Raw genomic sequence first — 27,752 nt, 5'->3', positions numbered from 1 at the left:
AAAATTACCCACAATTCTATCCTTCTTTCTTTTTTTCATTCAAGTTGGTACACATTTTGTGTATACAGGTTGTTTTTGTTACAAAGATGGGATTATGGTGTATGTAATTAGTTTTTGTTTTCAGTTAGCAATACATCTTGTATGCTTTCCCGCATACATTAGTGTTCAACAATTTTTAAAAATTGAATTAGTACCCATCTACAAGTGGAGAACAGATTGTTCTGGTTTTTAGAGAGATGCTTTTTAACTAAAAATAGATTACCAGTTTTCTGGTTAGGCTACAAAAAGTAAATATCCACACTATTACCAATCTAACATAGTGTTTCTATTTGGCATTATTGTAGAACTGTAGATTGGCACAAATGCTGGGCATATTAAAACCAACTGACAGATTTGGGGTAAACCTTATTTCTGTAGTATTTTATATCTTATGTAACTTTGAAAAACTGTCATTTAATGATTTAAATAATTCTATATTCTATTTAAATAATTCTATATGTTTAAGTAAATAATAGAATTTTAAGGTAGTTGTTAAAGGAAACTTATAATAGGCTGTTACCAATATAAAAGTTACTGGTTTTATTAGAGGCTAGTTCTTTTAAAAATTTTTTCTAATTTTTTTATTTTTAATATAATTTTAATATCGTTTTTTTATTTTTAATTTACATCCAAGTTAGTTAGCATATAGTGCTGTGATGATGTCAGGAATAGATTCCAGTGATTCATCTCCTATGTGTAATACCCAATGCTCATCCCAACAAGTGTCTTCTCTAATGCCCTTTACCCATTTAGCCCATCCCCCCCACCCACAACCCCTCCTGCAACCCTCAGTTTGTTCTCTGTATTTAAGAATCTCTTAATGTTTTGTCCCCCACCTGTTTATATATTATTTTTGCTTCCCTTTCTTATGGTCATCTGTTTTGTATCTTAAATTCCTCATATGTGTGAAGACATACGATATTTGTCTTTCTCTGACTGGCTAATTTCACTTAGCATAATACCCTCTAGTTCTATTCACATAGTTGCAAATGGTAAGATTTCATTCTTTTTGATTGCTGAGTAATATTCCATTTGTGTGTGTGTGTGTGTGTGTGTGTGTGTGTGTGTAGTACATGTACACACATACATACGTATACAACCACATCTTTATCCGTTCATCCGTTGATGGACATTTGGGCTCTTTACATACTTTGGCTATTGTCGGTAGCACCATTATAAACATTGGGGTGTATGTGTCCCTTTGAAACAACATACCTGTATCCCTTGGATAAATATCTAGTAGTGCAATTGCTGGGTCATAGGGTAGTTCTATTTTTAAATTTTTTTTTTTTTAATGTTTATTTGTTTCTGAGACAGAGCATGAGTAGGGGAGGGGCAGAGAGAGAGGGAGACACAGAATCCAAAGCAGGCTCCAGGGTCTGAGCTGTCAGCACAGAGTCTGACACAGGGCTCCACCTCACAAACTGTGAGATCATGACCTGAGCCAAAGTCGGTTGCTAAACCGCCCCTATTTTTAATTTTTTGAGGAACCTGCATACTGTTTCCCAGAGTGGCTGCACCAATTTGCATTCCCAACAATAGTGCAAAAGAGATCCTGTTTCTCTGAATCCTCACCAACATCTATTGTTGCCTGAGTTGTTTATTTTAGCCATTCTGACTGGTGTGAGGTGGTATCTCATTGTAGTTTCAATTTGTATTTCCTTGATGATGAATGATATTGAGCATTTTTTCCATGTGTCTGTTAGCCATTGGAATGTCTTCTTTGGAGAAGTGTCTATTCATGTCTTTTGCCCATGTCTTCACTGGATTATTCTTTAAAGCAAAGATATACAATAATTTGGTTAGAGTTGGGGCACCTTATGTGGCTTAGTTAAGCGTCCGACTCTTGATTTCAGCTCGGGTCATGATCTCAAGATTTGTGAGCTCCCCTGTCGTAGGGCTCTGCACTGACAGAGCCTGCTTGGGATTATCTGTCTCTCTCTCTCTCTCTGTCCTTCCCCCACTCATATTTTTTCTCTTTCTCTGTCTCAAAAATAAGTATTAAAAAATTATGGTTAAGGTTGATTTTACTAACATTGTAAAGAATATATAGCTTCTTAGTTACTATTGTACATATTTTTGTCACCATTCTGGAATGACTGGCATCACTTCCTAATCATCACTAGAGAGTGCTTTCTCATTTATTTGTTTCAGAACTGTCCCCTGAGACGTAGGGCTTTATTATTTGGTATATTTCTTGCACTCTAATTTCCCCCCCTTCAAAGAGAATCATGAGGAAACTGGATTTTACAATATTTTTTCCCCTTAAGGTAATTCATTTGTCTATCTTAATTTTATGGAACTGAATTGGTATAGCTCTTTTGCTTGCTATATTTGATGTATCCATGTATAAAAATTAGTGTCTTTCACTGAATAAGTATTAATTTAGACATTTTATGCTTTTAATGTAGCGATTTATGTGTCAATGCAACTATAGTGTTTTTCAGTAAAAATGTGTTAATTCTGAAATATTTGAATAGAAATTTGGGATGGCCTAATAAACATTTCTAAAACTATAGCCAAGTATCACTGAGTAGGAATTTTAAATGAACTCTCAGAAGTATAAATTTTGGAGTTTGTTGCATTTCTTAGGTATAAAATCATTCTTTCAGATGGAATAATCTTAAGTCTAGATTTCTACTTACATGTATTTCATGTATCTCATTTGCATTTCACATATGTTTTTCAAAATCTGATAGAAGGGATTTATTTTAAACTTAAAAGAATGTATTTGTTTTGAGAGAGACAGAACACGCAAGCAGGGAAGGGGCAGAGAGAGAGAGAGAGAGACAGAGCACGACCCAAGCAGGGTCTGCACTGTGAGCGCATAGTCCTACACAGGGCTCGCTCTCATAAACCATTAGATCACGACCTGAGCTGAAACCAATAGTTGGATGCTTAACCAACTGAGGCACCCACGTACCCCTAGAAGGGATTTATTTTAGAGCTAGAAGCTAAGCTAGTTGCCGACTCTAAAGAATCCTCTACTTAGAGATAGTTTAAGTGGATTCTCTTAATTTCAAAGAAGACTATGAGTACACATTTTAGAATTGGATCTTATGCTAATTGGATCTGTTCACTTGTAATTATAACTGTGGTTGCTGGACAGCTTGGGTTAAATGTGATGGCAGTCAGTGCTGTGCTATAGTTTGCTTTTATGCTGGGAAGTGACAATATTTTTATTTATTTTTTAAAAATTATTTAAATCCAAGTTAGTTAACATATAGTGTAATAATGGTTTCAGGAGTAGAATTTAGTGATTCATCACTTACATATAATACCCAGTGATCATCCCAGCAAGTGCCCTGCCCTCCTTAATGCCCATCACCCATTTAGTCCATCCCCCCAAGAGCCCCCCCCCCCCCAGCAACCCTCAGTTTGTTGTCTGTATTTAAGAGTCTCTTATGGTTTGCCTCTCTGTTTTCATCTTATTTTTCCTTCCCTTCCCCTGTGTCAATCTGACTTGTCTTTCTCTGATTTATTTCACTTAGCATAATACATTCTAATTCCATCCACATTGTTGCAAATGGCAAGATTTCATTCTTTTTGATCGCAGGAAGTGAAAATATTTTTGTATTTCCTATAAGTACAGAGCTGTTAAGGCATTTATAATGCCTTATATTATCAGACTCTGTAGAATACATGGGCCCATTTGGAAGTGTGACTAGAAGAAATGCTACTGAGCAGAAGAAAGTAAAGAGGAATGAAAGAAGGAGGCAACCAAGACTGGTAGTATCATGTTTATTATTAGACTGTCTTATGGCTGACAGATTTATATTAGGAAAATGATCTATAGGAAAGAGTCAGGAAAGCAAACAGAATTTTGAACTTTCCATGGTCTTTCCTCTGCCCTCCTATATACAACACCATATCTCCATACTTAGCATGATAATTTTTAGCAACCCTGAACTGCTTATAATCCCCCTCTCGTGCGTGTTTGAGACAGGGGGAGGAGGGAGGGAGGGAGGGGTTTAACGTTTCAAATGGCCTAGGTCACATAAGCTCTAATTGGCATTTATTAGTCAATAATAAAGTTGACTTATTGTGACTCTTTGATATTAAGTTACCAAGAGTCTGCAAAATGCTATGGATTTGTGTGATTTTACTTGCTAGTCAATTGATGCTATTTTTAGGCTAACATATTTATAAATGCCTTGAGAAGTTAGGGATAGGGAAATCCTACATTCCTGTTAGTTTATTTTCCTTTTTTACTCTCTTAGTGGTTTTTGGATGGGAAAGGAGTTTTTCCCCCCAACTTCTGTTTTACCAAGAGACAAGAAAGCTTAAATTACTGTGTTTCCTGAGTGTATTTCTGATGGCAATATTTTTAGTAATTATAAATTAACAGGTATATATCTAGTACATAAGAAAAAAATTCCCTTATTCCTTTTTCACTCTACCCTCCTTCCACCCTAGCCCCTCGCAGCCATTTACCAGTGTTGTGTCCCATTAGTTTTGATTATTCTGAAATGTCCTATAAATGGATTCATACAGTATATAGTCTTGAATGAGTTGAGATGCAATTGACATTTAACATTATATTAGTTTTAGTTGTATGGCATAATGATTTTATATATGTGTATATTGTGAAATGATTACCATAATAAGTCTGGTTAACATCCATCACCACACATACTTAGATGGTTTTTTTCTTGTGATGATAACTTTAAAGATCTAGATCTTTAAAGAAAAAAATATATTTTTTAAAGTAGGTTCCATGCCCAACATGGGGCTACAACTCCTGACTCTAGAAGCTCAAGAGTCTCATGTTCTACTGATTGATCCAGCCAGGTGTCTCTAAAGATCTATTCTCTCAGCAACGTTAACATATGTAGCATAGTATTTAAACTTTTTTTTTTTTAATGTTTATTTTTGAGAGAGTATGTGCTCGTGCACACAGAGGGGCAAAGAGAGAAGGACACACAGAATCTGAAACAGGCTCCAAGCTCTGAGCAGTCAGCACAGAGCCCGAAATGGGGCTGAGATCATGGGCTGTGAGATCATGACCTGGTGCTTAATCACCTGAGCCACCCAGGCACCCCTATATAGTACAATATTAAGTCTAAGGTACCATGTTGTACCTTATCCCCAAGACTTATTTTTTTAACTGGAACGTTATACCTTCTGACCCCCTTTATTCATTTTCCCTATCAGTCTGTTCTGTCTACACTTCATTTTTAGTTTTTTTAGATTCCATTTATAAGATCATACAGTCTTTGCCTGACTTACTTCACTTAGCATAATGCCTTTAAAGTACATCCATGTTGTTGCAAATGAGAAGGTTTTCCTTTTTATGGCTAAATAATATTTCAGTGTGTGTGTGTGTGTGTGTATTTTACCACATTTTCTTCATTTGCTCATCTGCCAGTGGATACATAGGTTGTTTGCATGTTTTGGCTATCATAAATAATGCTACAGTGAACATGGAGGTGCAGATATCTTGTGGAGATAGTGATTTTGCTTCTTTGGATACACACCCAGAAGTGGAATTGCTGGATCATGTGGTAGTTCTATTTTTAATTTTTGAAGAATGTCTGTCTATACTGTTTTCTATAGTGGCTGCATCAGTTTACATTTCTACCAGCAGTACACAGGGTTCCCTTTTCTCTGCATCCTTGCTAACACTTGTTATTCCTTGTCTTTTTGATGAGAGCCATTGTGGTTTTGATTTGCATTTCCCTGATGATTAGTGATGTTGAGCCCCTTGTCATATATCTGTTGATGCTTCTTGGAAAAATATCTTCAGATCTCCTACCCATTTTTTAACTGAATTGTTTTACCTATTGAGCTGTATGGATTCTTTACATATATGTTGGGTATTAATCCCTTATCAGGTACATGATTTGCAAATAATTTCTCCCATTCTATAGGACATCTTTTCATTTTGTTGGTTCCTTTACTGAGCAGAAGGTTTTTAGTTTGATGTAGTCCCACATGTTTTTTGTTGCCTTTGATTGTGGTGTCAAATCCAAAAATCATTGCTGAGACTTGTGTCAAGGAGCTTCCAGGAATTTTATGGTTTCAAGCCTTACATTCAAGTCCTTAATCCATTTTGAGTTGATTTTTGTATATAGTGTAAGATGCACATCCAGTTTCATTTTTTTGCATGTGACTATTCACTTTTTCCAACACAGTTTGTTGAAGAGGCTCTCCTTTTCCCATTGTATATTCTTGGCTCCTTTGTTGTAAATTGATTATATATGTGGGTTTATTTCTGGACTGTAGTCTGTTCCACTGATTTACATATCTTTTTATGCCAGTACCATGCTGTGTTGACTGCTAAAGCTTTGTAGTATAGTTCAGAGTCAAAGATCGTGGTGCCTCTAGCTTTGTCCTTCTTTCTCAAAATTGCCTTGGCCATTCAGGGTCTTTTGTGGTTGCATACAGATTTTAGAATTACTTGTTTTATTTCTCTGGAAAAGTGGCCGTTGGAATTTTGATAGCGATTATATTGAATCTGTAGATTGCTTTGGGATAGTATGTACATTTTAGCAATATTCTTCCAAACCATGAGTGTAGACTATCTTTCCGTTTCTTTGTGTCATCAGTGTCATAAAGTGTTTGTTGTACTCATCTTTCATCTCCTTGGTTAAATTTATTCCTAGGTATTTTATTCTTTTTGATGCAGTTGTAAATGGGATTGTTTTCTTAATTTCTCTTTCTCATACTTATTAATAAAGTATATAGAAATGAAATAGTTTTGTGTGTTTTGTGTCTTGCAACTTCCCTGAATTTATTAGTTTGACAGTTTTTTGGTGGAGTCTTCAGGGTTTTCTATGTATAATGTCATGTCATCTGCAAACAGAATTTTACTTCTTGTAAAGTTTGGATACCTTTTATTTTTCTTGCCTAATTGCTCTGGTTTTATGACCATGAGTACTATGTTGAATTAAAGTGGCAAGGGTGGGCATCCTGTCTTATTCCTGATCATAGAGAAAAAGCTTTCGGCTTTCACCATTGAGTATATTTGCTGTGGTCTTGTCATACAGCCTTTATTATGGTGAGGTACATTGTACTTACTTTGAGTATTGTAGTGATATTTTTAATTTCTCCCAATGCATTTGACATTCACCTATGTTGTGTTTATCATTAGTTTGGTCCTTTTTCTAACTGAGTAGTATTTCGTTGTATGACTGTACCACAGTTTATGTAATTGTCAGTTGAAGATCATTTGATTTTTTTTCAAGTTTGGGGGGCTTATGAATAAAGTTGCTGCAAACATTTACATACAGTTTTTTGTGTGAACATAAATTTTTCTTTTGCTTGGGTATATACCTAGAGATGAAATTGAAGGTTGTATAAAAGTATGTTTAGCTTGATGAGGAACAACCAAACTCTTTCACAGTGGCAGTACTGTTTTGCTTTCCACTAGCGAAATGTGAGGGTATGTATGGGTGTATGTATGTATGCATGAATATGTGTGTATATATATAAATATGTGTTTGTGTATATAAACATAAACACAAAGACAGGTATGTGTGTGTGATATCCTTGTTGGCCCTAGTATTGTATGTGTGTAGTGATACCTCATTGTCACTTGAGGTTGAATTTCCAAAATGCATCTAGTTGAGTATTTTTCATGTGCTTATTTTGTATTTGAGTATCTTTGGTGAAGTGCCTGTTGAAATCTTTTGCCAATTTTTTTATTAGGTTGTTTTTCTTAAGATTTTGTTTTGAGAGTTCCTTTTATATACTGGAGTGCTTTTACAGATTTGTGTTTTGCAAATAATTATTCTCAATCCTGGGCATGTCTTTTCATTCATCTTTCTTTTTTTTAATTTTAATTTTTTATTTTTTAATACTACATCCAAATTAGTTAGCATATAGTGCAACAATGATTTCAGGAGTAGATTCCTTAGTGCCCCTTACCCATTTAGCCCATCCCCCCTCCCACAACCCCTCCCGTAAACCTCAGTTTGTTCTCCATATTTATGAGACTCTTATGTTTTGTCCCCCTCCCTGTTTTGATATTATTTTTGTTTCCCTTCCCTTATGTTCATCTGTTTTGTCTCTTAAAGTCCTCATATGAGTGAAGTCATGTGATATTTGTCTTTCTCTGACTAATTTCACTTAGCATAATACCCTCTAGTTCCATCCACATAGTTGCAAATGGCAAGATTTCATTCATTTTGATTTCCGAGTAATACTCCATTTTATATGTATATATATGTGTGTGTGTGTGTGTGTGTGTATATACATATATATGTATGTATATATATATATATATATATATATATATACACACACACACACATACCACATCTTCTTTATCCATTCCTCCATCGATGAACATTTGGGCTCTTTCCATACTTTGGCTATTATTGATAGTGTTGCTATAAACATTGGGGTGCATGTGTCTCTTTGAAACAGCACACTTGTATCCCTTGGATAAATACCTAGTAGTGCAATTGCTGGGTCGTAGGGTAGTTCTGTTTTTAGTTTTTTGAGGAACCTCCCCTCCGTACTGTTTTCTAGTGTGGCTGCACCAGCTTGCATTCTCATCATTCATCTTTCAAAGAGGAAAAGTTTTAAATTTTCATGGTATTCAGTTTATCAGTATTTTTCGTATATGGATCATACTTTGTGTTTTATCTTAGAAATATTTGCCTAATCCAAGGTCTTAATTTTTCTCATATGTTTTCTTCTAAAGTTTTATGGTTTTTGGTTGTACACTTAAATTTACTATCCTTGTAAGTTTGTTTATGGTACACGGTTGGATTAATGCCTATTTATTTATTTTTGCATGTGGATGTCTAATTGTTCTAGCAGCATATTTTTAAAAATCTATCCCTATTACACATTTGTGGAAAATCTATTGGCTGTGTGGTTCTATTTCTAGTTTCTCAGTTCTGTTCCTTTGAACTATATGTGTCTATCCCTTTTCATCCATACAAAACTGTCTGGATTACTATATCTTTATAGTAAGTCTTGATATTAGATAGTGGGTGCACCCAAGTGTATATATTTTTTTCAAAAGTATTTTGGCTATTCTAGATTTCTGTATATAAATTTGAGAATTAGCTTGTTGATTTTTACGTGGGGAAATATTTTGAAGAGGTAAAAGATGACTTAAACCATGAAGGGTGGATAGAATTGGACATCCACTGAAAGACATGAAAATGTATATATCAGAGGAACTAGAAAACACAAGCTACACCAAAAAAGTGAAAGGATAAAAAGGGTTAGGGGGAAGAAATCATAGTCCTGGAAATATTGATGTGAAAATTTTGGTCTAATTATCTCCCATTTTCTGCAGGATAATTAGATTGTGTTCGATATATTTAGATAAGTGAGAGGCAGTAAGTAAATACAAGAGGCATTAAAGCATAGTGATTATTAGCTAGAGACTAAGACCTAATTTGGAATGTAAGAGAAGAATTGTAAGCTTTTGTTGTCCAAATCAATTACTGATGAAATAAAATGAAATGTGCTAATTATTTTGAAATTTTGAAGTGATTGGTAGATTTATAATCTCAGGTCTCCATTTTTCCTTTTATTATTTCTGTTTTATGTTGCTTTTGCTGTGTTCTGGTATTCCACATATGAGGGAAAATTTCAAATGTGCAGAAAAGTTCTATTCTGATCTCCCCCCCACCGCATAGTGCTTTCTTTAGCTGACAAGTAGACTATGCCCTCACTGCTTTATGGAGTTAGAAGCTTCTTTTAGTTATCATTGTGGATTAACATAAAGCTACCTTTGGATTACCTTTAGAAAGAAGTATAGTAACCATTATGACATCTCATTTTCATCCATGTATGCCTATGCATTTTGTTTGGGTAGGTAACTAGTTTGGCTTGGAATTTGAAGTAGATCCCGAAGAATAAACTGAATAGAATGAAGACACATTGAATTCAAATATTTTTATTATTATTATTTTTAGTAATGTCTACACCCAATGTGGGGCTTGAACTCATGACTCTGAGATCAAGAGTTGCATGCTCATCTGATTGAGCCAGCCAGGCATCCTGAGTCTAAATATTTTTAAAGACCAAAAGAATCCTTGTTACTGTTATCTAATTATTTGGTTTCTCAGTAAGGATCATAGAATAAATAATGTCACAGTGTTAGAAGAGTATTTGCTATCACCTTAAATTAAATGTACTTATAAGTGTTTAGCCTCATTATCTTTGGTCCATTCCCCAATATTAAAACTTTGGGCACCTGGATGGCTCAGTTGGTTAAGCATCCGACTTCTGCTCAGGTCATGATCTCACAGTTCCCATGTGTTTGAGCCCTGCATCAGATTCCGTGCTAACAGTGTGGAGCCTGCTTGGGAGTCTCTCTTTCTCTCTGCTCCTCCTTCACTTGTGCTTTCTCTCTCTCTCTCTCTCAAAAATAAACCTTAAAAAAAAAAAAGTAAATGGTTCCCTGTATTTCTTTGAAAAAACAATAAAACAAAAACTTGCCATTCTTGTCCTGGGAGCTGTAGACTCTCTACTTGTCATTGACCATTCTGTGGATTACCTATTACATTTGGCCCTTGAACACCTCAGAGGTTAGGAACACCAATCCCCCCATGCATTTGAAAATTCATGTACGACTTTATATTACCCTAATAATGGCCTACTGTTGACTGGAAGCTTTACTGATAACATGAAGCGTTGATTAACACATACTTTGCGTGTTATATATATTGTATTATATATTGTATTCTTACAATAAAGTAAGCTAGAGAAAAGAAAACGGTATTAAGAAAATCGTAAGAAACAGAAAATACATTTTCTGTAGTGTAAAAGATCTGCTTATAAGTAGACCTAAGCAGTTTTTTAAGGGTCAGCTTCATTACCCTTTAGTTGTACTCTTTCAGAAGAGTGACAAGAGGGAACAATGCAACTACCTGATAAGGGGGGTGGTGGGGGGGAAGGTAGTAACAAGAAGTGCCAAATTCTTTATAGCACTATTTGGAAGTAAACTATATATTCTATAACTTTATTTTAAAGCAGTGCTATGAAAATGGCATAAGCTACGTGAAGGCAGGGATGTTGTTTGTCTTGTTTACTTTAGAAGTCCTAGTGCTTGGTGTAATACATGATGGTAGTAGGTCTACAGTAAGTATTTGTTGAATAAATGTTAAACTGGTCAGAAACATGAAATTCCAAAAACCTGAGGTTATTATTTTTTGTTTAAATAAAATGACTTTACCATCATAAAACATGGGTTTTGCTTTGTTTTGTTTAGTGTTTAGTTTAGAGTGAGAGAGGGTCATGAAAACTTTGAGGTTCTTTTTGAGTAGGCTCCACACCCAGTGTTGGGCTTGAACTTACAACCCTGAGATCAAAAGTCGGATGCTCCACCAACTGAGCCACTCAGGTGTCCCAAACTTTGGGGTTCTTTTTGAATGTTAGCGTTATTACCATATATGGACGTTAGCTAAATATGTCATTGCAGATAAGTGCCACCAAAGAGGCCCTTGTATAGACCTGTAGTGGGAAATGCTGATGAAATCATTATCTCAGGGTATGTTTTAAGCTCTTAAGTGTCATCGGTCTTTATCACTATGATCCTGCTGTATGCAGTGTGATTTGCTAAGGCATTTTTTTTTTTTTTTTAGCATCTGCTGGTGAGCCCATTCAGGGAAGGTATAAATTTTATATGGCAGTTATAATGATTAAGAGTTCTGTATAGTTAAATATTGATGAAGAAATAAAAACTTCAGAAATGCTGCAGCACAAGGGTTAGTTTGCTTTATTAAAAAAAGTTGAACTTAAATTTATTTTCTCAGAAAGCAAAATGGCCTTAATGCTTAAGACCAGATGGGAAGGATGGATATTAGGTAGGTAGGTATTCAATAAATAACAAATAATGTGTTATTTGGGAATAACCTTTGGGAATAAATGTCAATATAATACAGATTTATCTGAGAATGTGTAAAATATAATAAATCATAGACATCTTGCTCTAAAAGTTAAGCAGAAATATCTAGCTTAATTTTGTCTTCCTCTAACTTTGGGAACCCTGCCAGCATCTGTATTTCTGCCAAAGATTACTTTGCAGACTACAGTTGAGATGACCAGTTAATATTTGTATGGAAATAAATGTATGTTTAATGATTTTTATTTTAGAGTTGAGTTAGAAGTCTCTGATTCATTATGAAACATTCTTTGGTGCTTGTAGCATTCTTTCTTTCTTAGACTGAGTTCTAAGTAATAGTAATTGTGCTGTACTATAAACTTGGATAAAATGACCTTAAATTTGGACAGGATGTGAGAGGGAAACTTTGGTTTAATACCACAAGAACTTACATCTTTATATGTACTATACAGGCTGCTCTTTTTTTAAGTTGTTCCAGATGACCACCTATTAACAGAAGTCCAGTTCTAGCTTTAAAAGTTTGCTCTGATTTGGCTCAGATTAGATTTTGTTCTGTTTGGGAGCAGGGAGCAGTTGTGTTATTTTATTAGCTTCAGATATAAAATTTGAGATTTGGGATTCTTTAGCAATAGTGTATTTGGATGTATTTCATAAGTATTTTGTAATATGCTGTTCATGGAAACGACATGATATACAGGTATGTTACATTTTTTTGTTTTGGAAGCTCCATTTAAAATTTTTCTAGGGCAGGGGGCACCTGGGTGGCTCAGTCGGTTTAGCATCCAACTTTGGCTAAAGCCATGATCTCACAGCTCCTTAGTTTGAACCCTGCATTGGGCTCTGTGCTGACAGCTAAAAACCTGGAGCCTGCTTTGGATTCTGTCTCCCTCTCTCTCTGCCCTTCTCCTGCTCTCCCACTCTCTCTCAAAAATAAACAAACATTAAAAAAATAAGATACAAATTTCTAGGTCAAAGTAGCTCTAGTGTTATATATAATATTGCTTGTAATTGAAAAAAATTGAAATACATTTTCTATGAAGTTCATATTTTATAAGTTTACGTGAGGTTTTTCCTGTGGAACAGAAGGGAAACTAATGAAAATCTTCACTATGTGGTAGTGATTAATCAGCTTTCAATGGTGGAGATTAAAACTAGTTTACTTTTAGGATAGTTCATGTAGGCACTAAGAAGTCGGACATAATTCGGTTCTTTGGCCAGGACTGATGGTAACTCTCAGAAATTTTGCACTAGGATCTGGGAAGGTCATGTAGGTGCTATGCTAAGATCGAATGGATGGAAAGTGGGTGGCAGGTTTAAAGAAGTTTATGTAGTTAGCATTTGGGGAGCTATGTGGAGTATTTTTTATAGTGTTGAAATAGGGTCGAAGACTGGAAAGTTAGACAGGTTGTGTTGCCAAAGGGGCTTTTATTGTGCTCTGTTACAAGATAAGGATACCCAGTATAAATTAGGTTGATGTAATGGGAGTATCCTGTGGGAACTGATGTAAGATGTTGTAAAAATTAGAAAGTCATGGAAAAACCAATTCAAAAGCTTCCTGTTTGATCAATTTGAAAAAGAATATAGGGAAAGGAATTAGCTGTTAGGCTTTCCAAAATAAAACATTTCTATTTTTTAGATAAAATGTATTCATCACTCAGTATTTAAGTCTTGGAATGACCTGTATATGAGACTGTTAGAAACCACACTATTGGTGTCACATTTAAAGAGTTAAATACATTTGAATTAGTATTTTATATTTTAATTTATTTTGAAATAGGTTTTTGAGGTATGTCTCCAATGTGCAAAGTTGGTGATGAGGAACTGAGAGGGAAAAAATAAAGCTGAATAAGAGGCTTTAATATTACCAATTTCCCAAATTTGAATTCTCTAAGCCTTTAGTAGCAATTTTGAAAACCTGATGTTTGAGACAGTAGTGATCACCAGAACTGAAGACTCTACTAAGTTGCTCGTTAATCAACCCAAAAGTAAAATGTTACCACTTTAATCAGACTATTGAAATCTATATTCATTTTTAATTAAGTGCTTGTATTTTCATTGGCTTCCTAATCAAATCTGGAAGAGATCTGTGACCCCTAGTATGGCAGTATTAATATTACTTTGGTTTTACATGTAAACACTGGTAAACGTTTCATAGATTTGTTTTGCAGGAATAGATTTTATAAATTTTAGTGGATTTAGGAAGATGGAATCTTGTGAAAAATTAAAATCATTTTATATAGTAGCTGATTTCAAGATTAGAATTAGAGGGCCAAAAGAGATGGCAATTATTGACCTATATAGATTTTTAAAAATATTTAGGGAAATTGAACATGTCGATTAATTAGCATTTCCTGGGAATAATTTTTAGAAAAGCATTGACTGAAAATTGGCTGTGAGATGGAAAAAGCAGGAGGAAGGTGGCAGATTTTAGTATTACAAAGCATATATTCATTCCACAAATACATATTAAGGGCCTACTATGTGGAAGGAACTATACAGCAATATAAAAATGATATGCCTCCACACGGAAATGACTGATAGTCCCCTTAAGGAACATACCATCCAGTGGGAGCCATTATTAAAAACCACATTCAGTTGACCTCTATGTTTTATGAAAACGAATTAGAATTTTGAAACATTTGTTTTGCATATTTTGCAGTCTTTATTTTTTACCCATCCGCAATGTAGTTCATGGATTTTGTAGCATGTTGTTTGTGTGTTTTGGCTTTCCTTAATCTTGTGTTTTTGCAGATTTTCATATTAGTATGCAGAAGTACTCACAGAGGTACACATTCCTCATGCACGGTAGAAATTCTGAAAATCTTGTTATCTAAAAATTTTATTTTTTGAAGTATTTTACATAGGCCGAATGTGGTATAAATCAAGTTTTTTTCCCATGGAAAATTATCATATTCTTTGTGCTGTATGAAGATCCTGGGGATATGTATGGGAAATAAAAGGGTCAGTATGAACCAACTTGTATGATAAGATTAAAGCAGAAGGAAGGGCTTAACCTGGAAACTTGGAAGCAGACTACTGTTAAACAGATTAATAAATCTGGAAAACTTTCTCTTTACCCCTTTTAAAAGAGGAGAGTGACTATTTTACCTTCAGAAATATGAGTAGATTATGGTGTAGGAAATTTTGATTCTGTTCTTATAAACTAGCTTTGATTTTTTTGAAACATAGAATAGCACTAATTTTTCTTTATTCTCTGTATATAACAAATTTCAGACCATGTGAAAGTAAATTACATTGAATTATAAATTCTAAACTTTAGTTGGAAACACTCTCAGATCGAGACACTTGGTTTTGGGGGGTGTGTGTGTATGTGTATGAAATATGAACAAAGAGAACCAATATACTAATAACAAGGCAACTTACAGATAGCATGTAGGATTTTAATTAGGTTCAGGGCTTTGTCATTTGCTATTATTGCTATATCTAAACTGGATTTTATTTTCTGCCAGTTACCAAGCAGTAATTCTTGTGTTGGACTCCTTGAATGGTTACTTTCAGTGCCATTTGTCATATGCTTCATACATTGCACACTTGAGGATTTTTATATCTAGTTTTTACCATTTGTGATCAGTCAGTGATTATTTTGGCAGTTACATGAAGAAGAGTATATAATAATACTAGTTTCAATTCGGTGGCATGGACACTTCTGAGAGTGAAAAGGAATGATGCTGCCTAAGAACAACAGGTTAAACCAAGACAGGCTCATACTAAGATATCATTCTGTGTGATGCTTTTGACTGCAAGTGATGAAAAACACAAGCTAAACTAGTTTAAACAGTAAGTAATATATATTGGTTTGTGTATGCAAAAAGCCCAGTGTTCGGGAGTCCTACAGGTATGATTTGGTGAGGACTCTGGCTTTGTCTATTTTCTAGACTCTGACTTCTGTGGCTGGTTTCCCTTATAATCGTTGGATGGTTGCCAGTAGCAATCTGGGCTATATTCTTCTATGATTAGCAGGATAGAGAAGCCTGAATAGAATGCGTCTTAAGCTTCGTGGTTATTAGATACATCTGAGCTAATCTCTGTGACAAGAGGAATGTCATGTGCTGATTGTCTTAAATACAAGATATTTGAATATCACCGAGGCAAGGAGGACAGGATTGCTTTGATATTGTTAGACTAGTCAAAATCCATTGAGAAAACTGGTGTAGGGTCTGTCTGTTTGGGAAAGCAAGACTGCTAAAGCAAGAACGGGTGGAAGTTCGGGAAGCAACTACAAAGTTCAATGTGAAATGCAATGTCTTTGCTTATTCGCATTTTCCCTTATGCATCTGTTACTGAGTTCCTGCAAGAGCCTAACATACTGCAGACATGTTTTCTTCTAGTGAGAATTTCTAGTATGAAATGACTTAGCCTGGCAAGGGGAAAGGAAAAGAAAATTTACGTCCCATTTTTCTTTTTTTCTGTGAGACTGTGGTAATTGTTGATTATCCTTTTTTTTTTTTAAACAGACTAATAGGGATGCCAAAGGAAAAATATGATCCTCCAGATCCTCGCAGAATTTATACCATCATGTCAGCAGAGGAGGTAGCCAATGGGAAAAAATCTCACTGGGCAGAATTAGAAATCTCGGGTGAGTGGAATCTGAAGCGTTTAATCCAGGATATAATAGCAATAATGAGCAAGAATTGAGTATTGTATTTATTCCTATGTTGTACATTTGTAATTAGATGAACTAATTGAGAAAATAAAAGATTCTGAGTACTGGTGTTTAATTTACCTGTGACTAAATATCTTTTTCCTGTTCTTTCTTTTGAAATAATACCTTGAGCCAGAGTTGGCATCTGAAATTGAGGACATTGGGAGTTTAGTTTCTGAGTAACCAGGTTCTTTGATATAATAGATTTAATTTTGGCTATTGCAGAGTAATTATTTTTGGAAATTGAAATCTTTGCCATTTTCCTATCATCCTAGTGTTGGCATAGTAGGAAGCTTAGAAGCTGTTGATTCCAAAAAATAACTATATTACATGACCTTTCATGTTTAGGATTTGTTCAGATAGAATATGATTCCTAAAAACTTACAGTCCTAGTGTACTAGTGAGAAAAAAATCAGACAGACTCAAGCTGAAAAACTCAAACTGCAAAATACCTAACCTAGTAATCCTCAAAAGTGTCAAGGTCATAAAAAACAAGGAAAGACTGAGAAACTGTCACAGACCATAAGAGACTAGGGAGACATGACGACTAAATGCAAAATGGTATCTTGAATTGGATCTTATAACAAAAAGATGGAAAAACTGGTGAAATCCAATATAAAACCTGTACATTAGTAATGTACCAATAATGTACAAAAGTAATGTACTAATATTAGTTTTCTGGTTTTGACAAATGTATCATGATAATATAAGAAACTAACATTAGGGGAACTGGATGAGAGGTATACAGGAACTCTATATTATCTTGGTAGCTTTTCTATAAATCTAAAATTATTATAAAGTTAAAAGTTTATTAAAAATAGAATATAATTACTGTTTTTTGTTTATTAATTGGTATAATACAGATAATGTAGAATGTGATACCCCTGTGTCTCCCCCCCCCCCCCACAGGCTTTCATTGGGAAGCATTAAACCCACATTATAGTGTTAATATTAATAGCAAGAATTACCCGTATATTTAGCTTAAATGTAATCTGGTGGGTAAATGTTGGTAATCAGAAGAGTGAATATCAGCAGATCCTATTGGGCTAACCCAGGGTTTCTCAGTTAGGCACTGCTAACACTTAGGACCAGACAGTTCTTTGTGGTTGGGGGCTGTTGTGTGCACTGTAGGTGATTTAGCAGCATTCCTGGTCTTTACCCACTAGATGCCAGTAGCACTCCTCTTTTTTTTTTTTTTTTTTTAAAGGACATTAATTTTAACTTCATTGTAGATATGATAATTGGAATTTTGAAATTTTTTAATGTTTATTTTTGAGAGAGACAGTGTGAGTGGGGGAGAGGCAGAGAGAGAGCTGTCAGTACAAATTCCCACATGGGGCCTGAACTCACAAACGGTGATATTATGACCTGAGCTGAAGTCGGATGCTTAACTGACTGAGCCACCTAGGCACCTCATGATATTGGAATTTTGATAATGAAGATAGTTCTCCAGCAGTTTGGGTCCTTAATATGATAGTTAGCCACGTATATGTTTAAATATAAGTTAATATTAACATGTTAATATATTAAGTATATATTAAGTTTAAATACATATGAATATTAACATGAGATATTACCATTTTGTAAATAATTCCATTAAAACACACATGGGATAAAAGGTCGCTGTAATACATATCAGTGGACATCTTAGGGACTAATTTACATAAATTATAATTTTTTAAGCTGAAGTATAGTTAACACACATCGATACATTAGTTTCAGTTATACAGCATAGTGTTTAGCAGTATTCGCGGCCTCTACCCACTAGATGCCAGTAGCACTCCTCTGGTTTTGACAACGAAGAATGTCTCCAGAGTCCCAAAGTCCCTTGGGGAATAAAATCAAAATTGCCCCTGGTTGAGAACCACCTGATTAAATCCCAGGTAAGACTTAAATAAGTTTCTTTTACCACAGCCTCTCTTCACTTGAACACTTTCTTTCCTATTAAAATACAAAATCCTAGCTGGCACCTGAGCCTGATAATAGATAGCATGAAGGAACCTGTGACAGAACCCTGGACAGATCTGAGCTTGAGTTGACCGCTTGATAGCTATGTGAAAAGTAGCATTGACCATTTGACATTTTGTGGCCTCTATACACCTTCCACTGCTCTTTTAATCAAGATCTGTTGTTTCGAATGTGATATGTAATTAAATTCTATTTTACTTCTGTAAAGTTTATAAAATAATCTTCATATAAATTATTAAGATAATATCCCACTTTACAGCAGCTGCGGTTAGGTGATTTGCCCAGATCTATATAGCTAGTAAGTGGTAAAAATCAGGATTCTGAGATAGGTTTCCTGAATCTTTTCTAGTCCATGTGCTACAATAGCTGTCAGATGCTGACTGACTGATAAAGCTTAATGTGTGACCATTTCACTTGAGTATGTTGCACTTAATGCAAAATCTTAAACCAGAGTTGTTGATTGTAGCATCGAAAGCTGGGAACGATATCTCTTTTATGGGTAAAATGGTTTTCCTAATGGTCAATCTGATGTTGGTTCTAAATCATCGCAATTACTCTTGGTAATTTAAAGTTTGTAGAAGAGTCCAGGCCCAAAATATGGACAAACCTTGCACTATTATTTTTTGTGGAGTATGTAAGAAATACTTTCGTTAGGACTGTGCCTTAAAATAAAATTCAAGACTGTTCTGTCACAAAAGCTTAAGTCAGCCTGATGTTTTCCTTGAGAACTCAGCATCACCCTGACTCCAGGGGTCTCCTTATTATGCCACATCTCGTTTAATACATGGGGAGTTCATGAGAAATAATGATTAGGCAAAAGTGACATGAAATTAAAGAACAGGTAGGTTTGGAAGCAGTCAAATGGCATTAATAGAAAACTAACCTCAAAGATGCAGTATCTGTATATTGCAGTCTCTTCTACCACTTTTTAGTCCTTGGAGGTTAGTCTTCATCCTGGGCCTAGAATTTAATGCTTCAATATTTTGCCTTTTAGGTAGAGTGCGGAGCTTAAGTACGTCACTTTGGTCATTGACACACTTGACAGCACTGCACCTAAATGACAATTACCTTAGTCGCATTCCACCTGATATTGCCAAGCTTCATAATCTGGTTTACCTGGATCTGTCATCCAATAAACTCAGAAGTTTACCAGCAGAACTAGGAAACATGGTGTCTCTCAGGTAAGGAAATATTACTGATATGACTCACTTTATAGAATTCTAAATTTACCAAATAAGAAAATGATGAGATATTACTCCTCTTACAGTAGGATTTTGGTATGCATTTGAAGATCAAATGATAAAAATTGTCTAAACAGGGCTTGAGGTGGCATCCGTTGAACATTTCCTTTCTTTCAATTTGAAGCTTTCTAAGTAGAAGTGTGCTTGTCTTACCAATTTCTTTTAACAGCCTTGAGGTGGGTTGGGATTAAAATATTAGGTCTCGCTTTAGGCTCAAGCGTGTGATAAGATAATCATAAATAATTGAGAAAATACTCTGATCTTGTAAGTAAACTTCTGGGAACATACCTGTTTTATAAGGTGAAGTATACTTAAATGTCACAAGTCCTTAAGGAAACCTTAGAACTTGATAGTAAATGGATTTATTTCTTGTCCTTTAGGGTTCTTTAAGAATTTTTTCATAGGAAAAAATTTTGTAGGTCCCTTAAGACCTTGTATAAATGTTTTCAGTGTAGGCAGGTATTGTTTTTCTATGTTTATTTGCTAAGTGGTAATTTTTTTTCTGGCTAAGTAGTGATATTTAAAATTGCTGTCATGTGTTTAAAATTAAACATTTATATTGTTTTAGAATCTTATTCCTTATTTTCTTAAAATACTTTTTAGTCATCTAATAATATGGCTGTTTATTTTTTCTGTAATCTGGCCAAAATTTCAAAATTATAAGCTTGGATCTTACCTATATTATCCTATTATCTGTATTGTGCTTTATTTTCTGTGGTTATGTCCTATGTCAGTGATTGTTCATCATAGTATCTTAATGTGATTACAGTGTAATCAGTTATAAGAATTGATAAAGGTGATTGGTTGTTACATTTTTCTGTGGAATATACTGGATTCAAGGATACTGGTTGTCTTTGGATACAAAGAATATCTGTCACTTTGATTTGGGTAGGCATTTGAGTGAGATGAGAAAAGGGAATGGAGTTAGCCTGCGAATGATATGTAGTTCTTGCAGCTTTAGTAATCTGTGCTGGAGAATGAATAAATTATAGAAACATTGTTAACAGTTGTGGTAGTTACACATTTTGTACATTTTTTGGATTGAATGTGTCTTGCAAGTAAATATAACTCATGGTATGTTAGGGAAGGCTAAGAAAGTAATTGTAGATATTAATAAAGTTTGATATATTAAACTTTTTTCTTTTCTTTTTTTTTTGAACAGGGAATTGCTTTTAAATAACAATCTGTTACGGGTTTTGCCTTATGAACTTGGTCGGCTCTTCCAGCTACAAACTCTAGGTTTGAAAGGTGAGTGATGTTAGAAGATGACAGCGTTAACACTCACTGAGTATTGAGGTGTTGTGAGCCTTTTAAAGACAATTTTGGTTACAATATAGGTAAGGTTTTCGCATAATTTTGAGAATGTAATTATACTTTCTCTTGAAAGTAAAGTGGTTCTTCAGTATCAAATTGAGCTTCAGCATTTCATCATACTGCCATCATTTTAACAAATTTGTATGGGGAAAAATTTTAAATATATTTTATATTTAATTTTCTGTAAAATTCTTACATTTCTTAGAGGAGGTATTTTAAATTGACACTGTAGTTCCGCCTGCCACCCCACCTATAAAATAATGACTTAATAGGGTAAACCCCAGGCAGAATATTCCATATCAGGTTTTGATAGAGTAGATAAAATTGCAGTGACATATTGTTTGTTATAAGAGAGAAAACAACAGTAAAGATGAACTATACCTAATGAGAATGATTGTTCTGAATAAAGTATATCAATCCAAGATAGATGTTCCTTTGATAATCTCATCTCAGGCAGTTTGGGATGAAAGTCATTCTCAATTCATATTAATACTGAAATTTGTTATAATAATCTCTTATGGCATAGCATAGGAGGAAGGGTTTATTTTGATTTTAGAGGACTAAATACAGATGTACTATATTGGTTAAATATTTTACTCTGTGCTCATGAGGAATGGACATTAATCAAAGCCTTATAAAGCAAACACTTCCTTATTTTATTTTCCTTCTTCAAAGACAGTTTGAATCTCTGAGAACATGTTCTGTTTGCATTTGCTTATGTCATATAATGGAGTATTAAGAAAGAAGCTTGAATATGAATTGAAAGAATCCTGATATTATTGGTTGACATGACAGAAATAGTATTAGATTTCCTTGTATAGTTAATCTTTTGTAAATTAGATAATTCTATGAGTGGTATGTCTTGTGTTTTTACTCTCTGTAGGACTTTTTTTTTGATATTTTTTATCCTATATGAAGAACCAGGGGATACTTATATCTAAAATATTTTCTTGAAGATTAACCCCAAGGCATTTCATATTTAACTGTTGGGACATTTCACCTTAATCTCTGTATGCTGAATCTTATTCTTATATGTTAGACTTGAAACAGTCATCCAGCTAGAATTGGAATGAGTGCAGGTCTGTTCTTCTCTATTAAAAAATATTATGAGGGCACTTGGGTAGCTAGTTGGTTAAGCATCCAACTCTTGATTTCGGCTCAGGACATGATCTCATGGTTTAAGATTTCATGGTTTAAGATTAACAGCATGGAGCCTGCTTGGGATCCTGTCTCTCCCTCTCTTTTTGTTCCTCTCCCATTTGTGCTTGTGTGCTCTCTTGGTCTCTCTCTCTCTCAAAATAAACATTTAAAAAAAATTACAGAATGACTGTCATTTTTTATAATCTTATTAGACTCATGAAGTATGAAATTCACACTTTTGTACTGACCGTAGTAATTTTTTTGTCTCTAAGAATAACCATTGCTTCTTTTAACATCAATTAGAACAGCCATTTTTGGGGCACCTGGTGGCTCAGTCGGTTAAGTGTCTGACTTTGGCTCAGGTCATTGATCTCATGGTTCATGGGTTCGAGCCCTGCATCAGGTTCTGTGTTGATAGCTCAGAGCCTGGAGTCTGCTTCGGATTCTTCTTTCCTTTCCTTTCCTTTCCTTTCCTTTCCTTTCCTTTCCGTTCCGTTCCGTTCCGTTCCGTTCCGTTCCGTTCCGTTCCGTTCTTTTTTCTGCCCCCCCCATGCTCTCTCAAAAATAAACAAACATTAAAAAAACTAAAACAACAACAACAAAAAACCCAAAACAGCCATTCTCCTCCTGCTAATATTGATGGAGAGCACATCAGTGACAAATGAACAATTTACTGTTGAACTCAGTGGATTTACCCTTTGTACAATGTGATGTTCCTGAAAACGCAAATATTCCCTATCTTACTGTTTCATACCCCATTCCATATTATCTCATGTAGAGACCTATTCCCATAAAATTTATACTAAGCATCAACTGAATGAATCATTCTGAATGTCTGTTATCTCCTTTGTCCTTCATCCATTTTACTAGTTAAAATCTTAGTCTTCCAAACTACTGTTTTTGGCTGGCCTTTGATCCTAGTGTCCTTTTGTTTACTGATTCGGATTTGTTAAAGTCTCTTCTTAGACCTCTAGTCCTTCAAATTGGGTACCAGCTCTGCCTCGTGAACTATCACTTAGCTTTGTTCATTCCTATGAATAAGTTTCTTTGTATTAAACTTCAGTTTGTTCTAAGGTAAATACCTATTTGCATTCCTTTTCTCTTTGAAAATCTATTATTCTGGTAGAGTACTACTTTCTCTTCAGGTGATCCAATACAGAAAAGCCAAGGACGTTTATTATGCTAAGGAAAATAGAAATAAGTCAGTCAAAGAAAGACAGATACCACTTGATTTCACTCATATCTGGGATTTGACAAACTTAACAGATGATCATAGGGGAAGAGAAGGAAAAATAAGATAAAAACAGAGAGAGGCAAACCATAAGAGGCTCTTAAATGCAGAGAACAAGGGCACCTGGGTGACTCAGTCTGTTGAGCATCTGATTTTGGCTCAGGTCATGATCTCCTGGTTTGTGTGTTCGAGCCCCATGTCCAGCTCGTGCTGACAGCTCAGGGCCTGGAACCTGCTTCAGATTCTGTGTCTCTTTCTCTGTCTGCCTCTCCTCCACTCGCACTCTGTCTCTCTCAAAAGTAAAGAAACATAAAAAAAAAAAAAAATTAAATGCAGAGAACCAAGTGAGGGTTGATGGGGGTGGGGTAAACAGGTGATGAGCATTAAGGAGGGGACTTGTCCGGGTGAGCACTGAGTGTTATATGTAAGTGATGAATCACTAAATCCTACTCCTGAAGTCAAGACTACATTGTATGTTAACTAACTTGAGAATAAAAAAAGAAAAGAAACCCAGAGCCATTTCTGCTATCTTTCCAAAGTTTGAGATGGTAGAAACAGGATTGGTTTAGAAACAGGAATAAAATGTCCCTAATGAATGGTAGCTTTACATTCTTAGGAAGGTAAGACTTGAAATTTCCTAATCTGTTTTAGTACTCATAAAATGGCACTGTGTTTCCAGAAAAGGGAAGGGAGTGGAATGGAGCATTTATTTCACTTAGGGTAATACCCTCTAGGCCCATCCATGTTTTCACAGATGGCAAGATTTCATTCTTTTTTATGGCTGAATACTGTTTCTGTATGTATATGCCACATCTTCTTTATCCATTTACCTGTCAGTTCTCAACAGAGGTTATTTCCAGATCTTGGCTGTTGTAAGTAATGCTGCAGTAAACATAGGGTTGCACATACCTTTAAGGTCAGTTGATTTTTTTTTAGTAGACAAACAACGTTGCATTAGTTTAAGGTGTACAACATATTAATTCAACTCTATATATTAAGTTGTGCTCACCTCAGTGTAGCTAGCATCTGTTACCATGTAACACTATTACAGTACCATTGACTATATTCCCTGTGATGAACTTTTCATTCTCCTGACTTACCCGTTCTATGACTAGGAGCCTTTCCTCTTCACTCATTTTGTCCATTGGCAGTTATCTGGCAGCCATCACTTTGGTCTCTGTATTTATAGGTCTGATTCTGCTTTTTGTTTATTCATTTGTTTTCTTTTTTCTGTATATAAGTGAAATCATGTGGTATTTGTATTTCTAACTTACCTAGGATAATACTTTCTATGCCTGTCACGTCACAAATGGCAAGATCTCTTATTTTTAATGGTTTAGTAATATTCTGTTATATATATATATATATATATATATATATATATATATATATATATATACATACATACACACACACACACACCCCGTCTTCTTTATCCATTCATTTATGGATGGATATTTGGGTTGCTTCCATATCTTGGCTATTTTAAATAATGTTGCAGTAAACATAGGGGTGTGTATATCTTTTTGAATTAGTGTTTTCATTTTCTGGTAAATGTGTAGAGATGGAATTATTGGATTGTACTAGATTTCTATGTAACTTTTTGAGGAACCTCTGTACTGTTTTCCTGTTTAAAATTTTTAAAAATTTAAATCCAAGTTAGTTAACATATATGTAATAATGATTTCAGGAATAGAATTTAGTGATTCATTACTTACATATAACACCCAGTGCTCATCGCAGCATGTCCTCCCTAATGCCCCTTGTCCATTCGTCCACCCAACACCCCATCAGTAACCCTCAGGTTGTTCTCTGTATTTTAGAGGGTTTGTTTCCCTCTCTGTTTTTATATTATTTTTTGCTTCCCTTCCCTTATGTTCGTCTATTTTGTGTCTTAAATTCCACATGAGTGAAATCACATATTTGTTTTTCTCTAACTTACTTCACTTAGCGTAATACACTGTAGTTCCATCCATGTTGTTGTAAATGGCAACATTTCATTCTTTTTCATTGCCAAGTAATATTCCAGTGTGTGTATACATACATGTATACACACACACACACACACACACACACACCACACCACACCACACCACACCATACATCTTTATCCATTCATTAGTCGATAGACATTTGGGCTCTTTCCATAATTTGGCTATTATTGATAGTTCTGCTATAAACATTGGGGTGCATTTGCCCCTCCAAATCAGCACTCTTGTATCTTTGGATAAGTACCTAGTCATGCAATTGCTGGGTGTAGGATAGTTCTATTTTTAATTTTTTGAGGAACCTCTATATTGTTTTCCAGAGTAGCGGCACCAGTTTGCATTCCCACCAGCAGTGCAAAAGCTTTCCTCTTTTTCTGCATCCTCACCAACATCTGTTGCTGCCTGAATTGTTCATTTTAGACATTATGACAGGTGTGAAGCAGTATCTCATTTTGGTTTTGATGATTTCCCTGATGATGAGTGATGTTGAGCACCTTTTCATGTGTGTCTTAGCCGTCTGGATATCTTCTTTGGAAATGTGTCTATGTCTTTTGTCCATTTCTTCACTGGATTATTTGTTTCTTGGGTGTTGAGTTTATGTTCTTTATAGATTTTGGATACTAACCCTTTATCCGATACGTGATTTGCAAATAATCTTCTTTCATTCGGTTGGTTGCCTTTTAGTTTTGCTGATGGTTTCCTTTGCTGTGCAGAAGCTTTTTTTTTTTTTTTAATCATCTTGATGAGGTCCCAATAGTTCATTTTTGCTTTTGTTTCCCTTGCCTCCAGAGACATGTCAAGAAGTTGCTGTGGCCAAGGTCAAAGAGGTTGTTGCCTGTCTTCTCTATGGTTTTGATGACTTTCTGTGTTTCATTTAAGTCTTATCTATTTTGAGTTTATTTTGTGTATGGTGTAAGAAAGTAGTCCATACATGTCTTCTGCTTGTTGCTGTCCCATTTTCCCAGCACCATTTGCTGAAGAGATGGTCTTTTTTCCATTGAATATTCTTTCCTGCTTTGTTAAAGATTAGTTGGACATACATTTGTGGGTGTATTTCTTTGTTCTCTATTCTGTTCCATTGACCTATATATCTGTTTTTGTGCCTGTACCATACTGTCTCAACGATTACAGCTTTGTAATAATATAGCTTGTAGTCTGGAATTGTGATACCTCCAGCTTCGGTTTTCTTTTTTAGGATTGCTTTGGCTATTCAGGGTCTTTTCTGGTTCCATACAAACTTTAGGATTGTTTGTTCTAGCTCTATGTAGAATGTTGGTGTTATTTTGATAGGGATTGCTCTGTACTGTGTTCCATAGTGGATGCACTAATTTACATTCCCACCAACAGTGTTAAAGGGTTCTCTTTTCTCCACATCCTTCCAAAACTGGTTATTTCTTGTCTTTAGATACCAGCCATGCTGACTGGTGTGATGTGATAGCTCATTGTGGTTTTGATATGCATTTCTTTGATGACTATTGATGTTGAGCATCTTTTCATGTGTCTGTTGGCCTTCTGTGTCTTGGGGAAAATGTCTTTTCACGTCCCCTGCCCATTTTTAATCAGTTTTTTTTTTGGGGGGGGTGTGACTTGCAGAGTACTTTGTATACTTTGGATATGAAGCCTTCATAGATACAGCATTTACACATCTTCTCCCATTCATTAGATTGCTTTTTTGTTTCATTGATGGTTTCCTTCACTGTGCAAAAGCTTTTTAGTTTGATATAGTCCAGTTACTTAATTTTGCTTTTGTTTACGTTGCCTGAGGAGAGAGATTCAGAAAGATATTAAAACCAGTGCCCAGGACTTGACTGCCTTTGTTTTTCCTTTAGGCATGCTGTGGCTTCTGGTCTTACATTGAGGTTATTAAACCATTTTGAGTTTATTTTTGTGTGTGGTGTGAGAAAGTGGACCAGTTTTATTCTTTTGCATGTACCTGTCCAGTACTTCTAATACCATTTTGGAACTGATTTTTTTTTTAATGTTTATTTATTTTTGAGAGAGAGAGCCCGAGCAGGGGAGGAGCAGAGACAGAAGGAGACAGAATCCGAAGCAGGCTCCAGGCTCTGAACTGTCAGCAGAGAGTCCATGTGGGGTTCGAACTCACAAACCGCCAGATCATGACCTGAGTTGAAGTCGGATGCTTTAGCGACTGAGCCACCCAGGCGTCCCGGAACTGATGTTTTAATGTAGTATGAGGGGGTCTCATTTAGAGACTGATGTAATCCTGTTTTTGTTCTATGTATATAACCAACCATCTCACTGTCATTTAGTGAATAGTTTTCCCTTTTCTCACTGATCATCAAGAAAGTCACCTATCAGCTATGGTAGGGTCTGTTTTTGGATCTCCATTTTGTAT

General features: G+C 35.2%; 1 protein-coding gene across 3 annotated transcripts in view; it reads left to right on the top strand.

Moving 5' to 3' along the window:
• CNOT6L (CCR4-NOT transcription complex subunit 6 like) overlaps positions 1-27,752 on the top strand; it is a 120,249-nt gene that overhangs the window by 28,803 nt on the left and 63,694 nt on the right. For all 3 annotated transcript variants that reach the window (XM_047091873.1, XM_047091872.1, XM_047091874.1), the window contains exons 2-4: positions 16,327-16,448; positions 19,477-19,663; positions 20,886-20,971. In XM_047091873.1, coding sequence (XP_046947829.1) covers positions 16,337-16,448; positions 19,477-19,663; positions 20,886-20,971 — 385 coding nt within the window. In that variant the 5' untranslated portion in view covers positions 16,327-16,336. The remainder of the gene's footprint in view (positions 1-16,326; positions 16,449-19,476; positions 19,664-20,885; positions 20,972-27,752) is intronic.

This window comes from Lynx rufus, unplaced genomic scaffold, assembly GCF_022079265.1.
Source record: "Lynx rufus isolate CCGP_SWC_20201006 ecotype Redwood Valley unplaced genomic scaffold, mLynRuf1.p SCAF_3, whole genome shotgun sequence".
Taxonomy (NCBI): domain Eukaryota; kingdom Metazoa; phylum Chordata; class Mammalia; order Carnivora; family Felidae; genus Lynx; species Lynx rufus.
Note: the sequence above shows the minus strand (reverse complement) of the source record. Positions and strands in the feature narration are given on the sequence as shown.